At 43.4% G+C, this 9680-nt stretch overlaps 1 protein-coding gene across 3 annotated transcripts in view; it reads right to left on the bottom strand.

Moving 5' to 3' along the window:
* WDR60 (WD repeat domain 60) overlaps nt 1–9680 on the bottom strand; it is a 47807-nt gene that overhangs the window by 18590 nt on the left and 19537 nt on the right. For 2 of the 3 annotated variants that reach the window (XM_019508161.1, XM_019508163.1), the window contains 6 exons: nt 9391–9604; nt 7594–7714; nt 3459–3588; nt 3146–3257; nt 2793–2887; nt 1559–1688 (listed from right to left, as the gene is read on the bottom strand). In XM_019508161.1, the coding sequence (XP_019363706.1) occupies nt 1559–1688; nt 2793–2887; nt 3146–3257; nt 3459–3588; nt 7594–7714; nt 9391–9604 (802 nt within the window). The remainder of the gene's footprint in view (nt 1–1558; nt 1689–2792; nt 2888–3145; nt 3258–3458; nt 3589–7593; nt 7715–9390; nt 9605–9680) is intronic. The other variant, XM_019508162.1, reaches the window with a different exon arrangement.

The following is a 9680-nucleotide window of genomic DNA, read 5'->3' as shown; positions in this document are numbered from 1 at the left end:
ACTGGGTGGGATAGCTTTGGGGGGGAGGCTAGGAGAGTGGGTGGGGGGCACTTGGGGGCCTGGGAGAGCAGGCAGGGGATGGGGCCTGGAGGGGGTCCCCTCCCCTGCCCCCTACTTACCAGCACAGAGTCCAGCTTCCTGTGGCAGCAAGTGGGGACTGCCCGAATCTCTGAAGCTCTCCGGATCTTTTCGGAATCGATTCAGAGGCTTTGAAGAGATTCAGACCTTTTCATTGGTCTCCTGATTCAATTTGGATTTGGAGATTCGGCTGCCAAATATCCTCTGAATCGAATCAGCACCTGAAGCTTCGTACAGCCCTAGTTATTATCACTATGGTGTGAAACAGACCCAGGCTGGGGTTGAATTTTAGTAGCTAGCTTATACCTGTGCTTAAATTTATACCTTAAGTTTACACTTTAGGACCAGGAACAGCTTGGAGGGTAGGCTTGAAAGCTGCAGGGAGCACCTGGAGAGGTGCTGCCACTGTTGCTGGAGGACTAGACTGCACTGGGGATCAGAGCCTGCAACTAAACAGACTGTGTGAATGGGCCCCAGAGCCCGAGGAGACAGAAGGTGGGAGAGAGAGCCTGAAGCTCTAAAGACTGTGTGAACAGGCCGAAAATGGGTGATACTGGGGCTGAGTAGCCCAGAGAACCAAGAGGACGAGACCAGGGCTGGGCCCAGGAGCAAAGGTCCAGGACACTGGACCTGGGCTGAAGAACACAGTCAGAAGAGGACCAAGGCCAGAAGGCCAAAGCCCAGACAAAGGTTTAAGATCTGACGGACCAAATGCTGTGTTCTAGACCACACTATCACTGTTGCAAGATCCCAGCCAGGCTCCAAAGTAGGTCCCCACCCTGCTGTGCACCCTGACAGCAGGGGTGGCACTAGGGGAGCACCTTGGTGGGGAGAAGGGGGGACTATAGCTACCCTAAAATTCCACATAGCCCCCTTTAGCCACCCCTCCCAGCAGTGCCATCTGCCACCACTGCATGCCTTGCACAGGCAGCAGTAGCTAAGCCTACTCCGCTCCCACCCGCAGCACAACTACCCCTTGGGCCCCGCACCAGGAAAAGGCCAATTCAGTGCTGCTGCAGCCAGTGCTGCTGGGGCTGGTCTCCAAAGAAACCCCAGTCTTTCACTATCACAGTGTAGCTGCTACTAAGGTCTCCATGGAAACCAGCCGCACCCTCATAGGCAGGGGCTGTCGGGAAATTTAGTCCACTGTCAGCCAGATTTGGCCTGCAGCCTGGACTTTGCCTGCCCCTGCCTTAAGGCAACTAGGGCAGTGGAGCTGTATCCCCGGAAATGGAGAGGCTGTGTAGTTAGGGTAGGATGAGCACCCCAAACTCACTGGTCTCTAAAGGCAGCCACCTCACTTCTTACTTAAATATTAAGGCATGGCGGGGGAATCAGCAGTGAGAGTGGGCTAGCAGGGCAGGATCAGTGTCAGAGTGGGCTAGTAGGGCAGGATCAAAGTGTCCACGAGGGGTGACACAGCTGTCCTTGGAGCCTGTCCTGATACAACACTAAAAATAGTACAGTGGATTTCTCTTACCATGGAGGAATGGTTGATTAGTATTTAACTGAAAGCAACTATCACTAATAGACAGACTAGTCTGTCTAGATCTTAGGTTCCACCTTGGCTGTGTTGCAACTCGATCTTCCTCAAGCAAAACAGCAATCACCTTTAAAAACACAATTAATAACACATAAAGACAGATCTTTACCTTTTGGAACATAAGGTAACATAAAAAGTAAATCAAACCAGAAGGTCATTTAGCCCCATACCGTGTCTCCCCCAGATGCTAAGGAGAAGAGTAGATATGGAGGGCCTAGCCAGGCTGATCTGTCCCCTACCCCTCTCCTCCTATAGCTTCCAGCACTGAAACCCTATGAAGTCCTAAACTGTAGCCCTAATTATAGTGTTTAATGCCCATTGATAAACCTAACCTGCATTAATTTGTCTAATCCTCTTTTGAACCTGGTTAGTTAACCAGGTTAATTTATCAGTCTCTTCAACACCTTGTGGCAATGAGTTTCAGCCTTTTTATCTGCAACTTCTGATCAACTCTCTTGCTAATTTCACTGATTTTCAAAATAAGGCTTAAAGAGGTCTGTCACTCTGCACAATTGCTCATAAAATAAATAGTATTTAAGTATGCAAGTTTCCCTTGCTTAATGTGGGTTCTGTATGTGGAAATTCACTCTTATGTGATCGGTGTGGTGGAAGCAAACACTCAGCTGCTTTGTGTGGTGCATTGTGGGAGTGATGCACACCAAAATAGTCTCCTGTGTGGCTCTGTGCTCCTTACTCTTTGTCTGCGACACGTGCTTCTGTAGTTGCCATCCCCATTACGGCTTCTAAGTGTCCCGCTACCTTATCTCCTACCCCTCTCCCTGCTCCATCAATGAAGCACAAGAGAACTTCACTAACACTGGATGCAAAATTGGAGACCCTTCACCACCCTTTCTTCACACCAACTAAACTTTCATCATCACCACCATGTGCTTGTGTACTGTCTGTTGTTGGTGAGTACCAAAATTGTCCTGTAAAAGTGGTAGACATGGGTCTGGAGGGCAGTATAGTCGAGGTCTGGGAACATATCCCTATTTGTTACACTGTAAAGTGGGTTCCCTTTATGCGAATTCTAGTTATGTGCCATTTTCCAGGAACTTGTGTACAGCCTAATGAAAGGGAAACTTGTATAGCTAGAAAGGACAAGTACTGTAAAGTGATCTGTTATATATTTTATACACACACTGCAAGCATATTCATCACAGAAATGTACCTGACAAGCAGACCGGAGAAAGTTTGCTAATCTCTGTGAATCGATTTTAGGTGTTAGACCAACATCCACAGACACATCACTGTTGCTTCTGGGACCTATAAAAAGACGCAAGGCTTCAAACAAGAACTAAAGTATGAAATCAATAACCAAAGATAACCAGAGGACCCACAAAAGGATGACAGTAAACAACACTGCTTCATCAGTACAATGGTACTAAGGAAAGAGAAGCTCCTGGAGGCTGACCTCTTTCCAGTCAAAGCAGGTCCAAGAGAGGGAAAATTCTAGCACCTGTCCCACTTCAGATTCAATAGGAAAAGGAAGTAGTTTCAGTATTTAAGGTCAGGGGTACTAACCTCCCGATACAATGGCACTTGCTCCTGGATGCTGTGTCCATTTTTCTAGAGTCTCTGTTTCATCAGTCTGAATGTCTCTCTCAAGATTATCCTCATTGCATTGAACATATGCCTAAAATAAAGATCAGAAGTCAAAGGTCTGCCTGAGCATTCATGGTATACCAAGCTAATGCAATTAATGCATGCCAGTTCTGTTTGCATGTGCTGTTGGTTGCACAATGATATGGCCAACACCACAGCTGGACACCTTTGGCCCCCTGGTCCAAATGACTGGCTTTTAATCTTCATACAGACTTCTAAGTCAGCTACTTACCTGTTTGGTGTTTCTTTTGCCAAAGTTCCTGATGTACATTTCGTATTCATTCATTGGAGGCAAATCGAGTAAAGAAAAGCTGACTGAAAAGTCCAGATCAATTAGTCGGAGTAGTTCTGAACTACGTGTCCTTTAAAATGAATTAAGATGAATTCAAAAATCCCAGAAAAATAGTTAAGATTTAAAGTTCATGCACATGGTATTTTTAAATAGCTTTATGGAATATTGTCCTGCAGAGCTAGCAATCTGTTGAGGCCTCCAACATTAGTATTTATTAGGGCATTCATACAAGATATATTTATACTAGAATTTCAGTTAATTGTGACAAGAGGAAAAGAACTGTAGTTGAAATTCAAGACTTGTTTGCAAACCCAGGGAAAATGTGTTATTACAGTTTAATGGACCAATTGTACAAAACAAGCTTTCAGCTGACCCATCTTCATGTCTAATATCTCCCCCAACTATATTGTATAATAAAAAAATCTCCAAAATATCACTACTAGAGGCTTTTACTCTTTTAATGACAAACGTCAGCAGATGTTGCTGCATATAAAAAGGTAGCTGAATCTCATTGGGCAAATCTACAATGCTTTCAAAATTATGGAGGAGGCTGAGACCCATGTTTCTGCACTAGGAAATTCTGCAATAACTGGTAACTCCATTTCAAATCGGCAAATGCAGAGAATAAAAATTCAGTTGCTGAGGGAACTGCACGATAGATTAAGATGTAACAATCTGGGCTTGACTGGCTTTTGGAAGGACTTGTAGAAAACACAGATCTATTTAATTAAACCAATCTTTGTCTGAATTATTAAAACTCCTATTTGTAACTGATCTTGAAACTGAGTGGGAGGACACTGTTCTTTAAACCCTAAGTTTCCAGCACTTGCAAGACTGAGATTTCACACAATTAATATTTTAAAGCATGACACCAGAGAGAGGATCCTACATTTGGCATGAGAATTGAAAAAAGCAGACTGGAGAAATAATAGAAGTAGCTAAGAGGAAAATTACCAAGGATAAAAAGGACCCGTATATTACATTTCATTTTCAGATGAAGACCAAGTACTTGGTTTTGCCACCACAGGAGAAACTGAAAATTGTGATTCTCTCAGTGTCCTTGTAGTTTCATCTGGGTAACACACTCTGCTTTATGGAGACTGACCTTTTTAACCGTGAAAGACATTGGGCGTGTCTACATATTCATTAATGCGCTGTAGTTTCATTAATGCGCCGTAGTTACTGCTGTAGTTTAATTAATGCACCATAGCTACTGCCTCACAGATCTGGCCTGGGTGGAGCCCTATTGTTCAGATCTGACCCACTGTTTAAATCATTGTGCTAAGACTTCCTAACAGAGCAATGAATCATTAGAAATGGAATGGATCTCTCCCCTGCCTTTGTAAGGAGTTTTGAATTCAGATTATTGTGTTTTCCCAAGGAACACACACCAGTGTTAGAGGCAGCAACAAAAGCCTGACACTTTGTACCATGTTATCTTAAATCATATTCTCTTCTACTACAGCAGTGGTTCTCATTAGGCCTGTGTGAAGCAGCAAGTATTTGCTTCAGATTTGGATTTGGCCGATTTGGAGGGATAATGATTTGACTTGGTGATTCGAATCACTGTCCTGATTTAATTTGGCTTTTTCGGATCCAGAGATTCGGCGCCAATTTGGAGATTCAGCCATAGACTATACAGGCAGCAGTGGACACAGCTGCCTCCAGCTGGTAAATCTGTTGTGGTGGGCAGAGGGGGAGAGAAGGGGCATGGGGGGAGCAAATCAATACCCCCACAGAAGGATTGGGGCTGAGACAAGCTGCCCAGCTGGGGTGGGGAAATGCAGGGCTCAGGAAAGGGGGCTCCTGCCACTACTCGCCACCATGCACCGCCAGTCTGGGAGCTGCTCTTTCTGTGGCTCCTCCGGTAGCTCTTGCCACTGGTCTGGGAGGGCATGGGAGTGGGCGTGTGCCCCCGGATCTACGTGGGGTGGGCTGGACTGGGCTGTGGTCTGGGCAGGTGGTGGAAGGGGGCTATGCTCCTCTGCTGCTCACCAAGCCGGGGTAAGAAGGCACAGGATGGTGCCACTGCGCTGCCTCAGACAAGTGGCGCATAGTGGGGGAAGCCACTCCAGCCTCCTCGCGCCTCCTGGACAAGCCATGGCTTTGCTCCGCCCCGCCCCGGCTGGGTGAGCAGCTGCAGGGCTTGGGGGTGGGCACTTGCACTGGAATCAGGGTGGGGCTGGCGGCAGGGGCTAGGGGGAATTTTAAGGTGACTGCAGCCCCCCATAGCCCCTGCTCCACTGCGCTCTGTGGGACAGGCAGAGCCAGGACTGTGCTCTGGGCTGGGGCTAACCATCTGGAGTGCAGCCCTGGCTCTACCCACCCCATGAAGCACAGCCCAGCAGGAGGCAGCTGGGGTAGCCTCCTAGACCACAGTCTGGCCCAGCCCGCCCCATCCTGATCTGGGGGCACACGCCTGCTCCCATGCCCTCCCAGAGCAGCAGCAAGAGCTGCTGGAGGAGCCACCAGAAGAGCAGCTCCCAGACTGGTGGTGCACGGCAGCGAGCGGTGGCAGAAGCCCCTCCCCAAGTCCCACGCCCCCCCTGCCCCAGCCCCAATCCCCCACAGCCCTCCCCCTCTCCCCACCACAACAGACTTATCAGCTGGAGGTAGCTGTGTTCAGCGTCGTTGAAGACTGCCGCCTGTGTAGTTAATGGACAAATCTCCGAATCTCTCCAAATCTATTTGGAGACTTCCAAATCGATTCGGACATTTTAATGGGTCTCCAGATTCGATCTGGATTCAGAGATTCAGCCACCGAATCAGACCAAATCTCCTAATCGAATTGGCTACCAATGCTTTGCACAGCCCTAGTTCTCATCCTTTTTAGACTCAAGGAACCCCTCAGAAAATGCCAGGTCTTAGCTTTCACTTAGTATTTTGAATAAAGCAAAATTATAGAGCAATGTTCTGTTGCAAAGAACTCAGGAAGAACACCACGGCAGAATTTTTTTTTGAAACAATGGCTTCCTATTTGAAATCTCTGGGTTTATCTTGTGAATCATGTGTAGATGTCTGCACACGGAACAGTGTTAATATTGTTCAGCTCTCTGCATCGCCCTTAAAATAATCTCCCAGCCTCCTGGCTGAGAAGCACTGTGCTACAGGCTATTCAATTGGGTGAAACTCCAGAATTTATATTCCTCAACACCTACACTATGAAAGGACATATAATAACCCTAAGAAATGTTGTGCAGAATGACAAATACTCGTTTCACAATTCGGGAAGAGCGTATGCTTTGCAATAAAGTGTAGTAATCTATACAACTTTAGTATGTAATTACAGATCAATCTGGATCCAGCACTGTAATGGTAAAATCTTCTGGAACACTTTCCCCTGCACCCCTTCAGAACTTTGCCAAGCCTCCTGGGACCCTAAGCAGTACGATATACATTTTTATTAAAGAAAAAATCTACTGGATAAAGGTTTAACCATTGATATACCTGCCAAGCAAAGGAACCAACTATCATCTAAAATTAAAAATAAGCTTCTCTTGATGTGTGCCTCTGATTTGACTGGAAAATTATCAGGAATATTTGAACCCATTTAAAATTAACTCAATCTGGCACTGTAGCAGCAATGGATATTGGCTCTGTAAGGAAATGGTTACCAATTTGGTTTACATGCTATGGATTTCATAGCTCAAATATTTTATTCTGGAAGATGATCAACAGTAAAATTAATCTTTTCATGTCATCTGACATAATGTTTAAAGAAAAATGCGGTATTTTAGGATTAGTACTACCTTATGGAATGCTGATTATTCCAAGAAGCTGTTATTAGAGAGAGCCATAATAGAGACTAAAAGACTTGTTATTCAGGACTGGAAACCAGGATCCAGTTCAGAGGTGGTATACAGAATTACATATAGATTGGCTACACTGGCATAAATAATAAATCCATAATAAAACTGAAGTATGAGCAAACTGCATAGAAAGAGCAAAATATAGTTGGTGGGACAAATAAATTGTTTATATCTTAATGTATTTCAAACATTATAAAAAGAATTTACAGTTTAGGTTGTGAGTTATTTAACAAGTTTATGCAATCAGTTCTTTAAATGACACTTACTTCTGCTTACTGGCTGTGTTTCGGTTACTTTGTCGTTGGTTTGCCATTTCAAAATCCATAAACATTCCACAATGAGACCCTCTGGCAGAAGAATATTGCCTTTCTACATAGTATTGTAAAGCTTTATTAGTGTATTAAATCAAATATAAAAATACCAAATAAAAGCAAGTATATGAAGATCAACAAAACTGTCATGCTGCAATGGACAAGTTCAGTGGACCTTGTGGGACAGGTGGATGATGCCCAGTCACTCCATGGGCTGGATGTGGCCCTGATCCAGCTACGCAGGGGAAAGGGGACATGGCTCGGTCCCCTGGTCTGACTGTGTGGGGCTTGGGAATTCGGCAACAGAGGAAGGGTGGATTTCCACATTTGTCAGCAGCCTTAAATTCTAGTCCCCACCCTTCCTATTGTGTGGGCTTTGAAAACTCAACTGATTTCTAAGGCAGTTCCTAATCAAGGATAATGATGATTAGCTAGCTCAAAGGAAAGCTACACAGATTCATTAGATAATGTTTGTAAAGTGCTTTTCAAAACTAAAATGCTATTTAAGTGCCAAATACTAGCATGGGGTGATCTGTAATTTACCAGACGTAATATCTAATGGATTCAGAAGATTAAGAAGCAGAGGTGACTATAATTTACAATAAATAATCTCTCTTATAGTATGTAGCATAACTGAAAACATAAATATGACATTTTAAAATAAATAACTGTTCTGTACGAGTTTCCAATTAACTTTGCATTTCAGAAAGAAATATAGGAAACCAGCAATATATAAATTCATCTATAGAAAGCTTTAAAAAATGTCCACTCTTATCTGAATCTACACTGCAAAACTTAACATACAGACTTCCACTTTTAAACAATTAGTTAATCTACTCAATTTAGTAGTAAGAACCTAAGGGTTCCTATACATGTGCAGGGAGGCTGTTCCAATGAGCTTTAATTAGAGCGTGATAATTATCACTCTCTAATGGACTCCAGCATCACATGTATCAGCGTCTCCATACTGAAAAATGGTGGCGGGGGCACTTTAAAGTTAATTTTTCACTTTAAAACCAATGCCATTTTTCAGCTCAGGGACACTGCTACATGTAATGCTCCAGGTACTTTAATTAGAGAGACTCTTGGAGCCACTGCAATTAAAGCCCTCCCCCTACCCCGACCCAAGTATTTCTATAAATGGTCTAAAATTCTATCACAGCTAAAATTCTTAATCTACAATCAAAATTGAATTAAACTCTCCTGATGATACACAAGTAAACAAAATTCCAATTTTTTCTTCCACAACTGTGTCAGTCCTGAAATTTTAATAAGAGTAAAAATGTATAAAAGCTTTTAGATACAGATCTTGCACATTGATCCATATGGGTATACTGTTCAAAGATAAATCAGTCTTAGCCAATACAGTAGATTCAACTATGAATGCCAAAGAAAGTGGATCTACTGAGCAATATGATGTTATTGTTTTATATTATTATTTTACTTTTGATTTTCTCTTTTTTGAACGTATCAGATCTTGACAAACAGAGGGCAACATCACAGAAGCAGAAACTTTCAGTTCCCCTGCGCTCCAAATGTGGAAACACAGGATATTAAATGATAGTCTACGTTTTCATACTTTACAAAGTAAACCAATATTAATTAGCTATGTGGCTGTTACAATACTTACACACAAGGGGAAGTCCATCAATATTTTGCATGTAACTCGGACCTTTAGAACAAAGAAGTGAACACTAAAGCTGCTATTTATTTAACGGGGAGGAAAAAAAGGATTGATATTCAGGCACGTACCCATGACTGGTTCCCTTTCATCATCTTTTAGGATTTGCTTTGGCAGTAAGGTACCAATTCTCTCATTTTCTGCATTAATTGCTCTTTGAATTTCTTCTATTTCTAAGTTTTTGGAAACAGGAATTGCTTGTGGCTGGTGTTTTGCATCTCTGTCCTCACTATCATTGCCTTCATCATCATCATCATCATCATCATCAAAGTCATCTTCATAATCCTATTAAAATTGTTTTAATAAGTGTTAAACTTTAATGATGTTAAACATTCAAAATCTAGTTCCACTGAAGTCAGTG

The sequence above is a fragment of the Gavialis gangeticus genome, unplaced genomic scaffold (assembly GCF_001723915.1).
Source record: "Gavialis gangeticus isolate Ggan-Ray unplaced genomic scaffold, GavGan_comp1, whole genome shotgun sequence".
NCBI classification, from domain to species: Eukaryota; Metazoa; Chordata; order Crocodylia; family Gavialidae; genus Gavialis; species Gavialis gangeticus.
The sequence above is the reverse complement of the archived record's forward strand: the minus strand, read 5'-3'. Positions and strand labels throughout refer to the sequence as shown.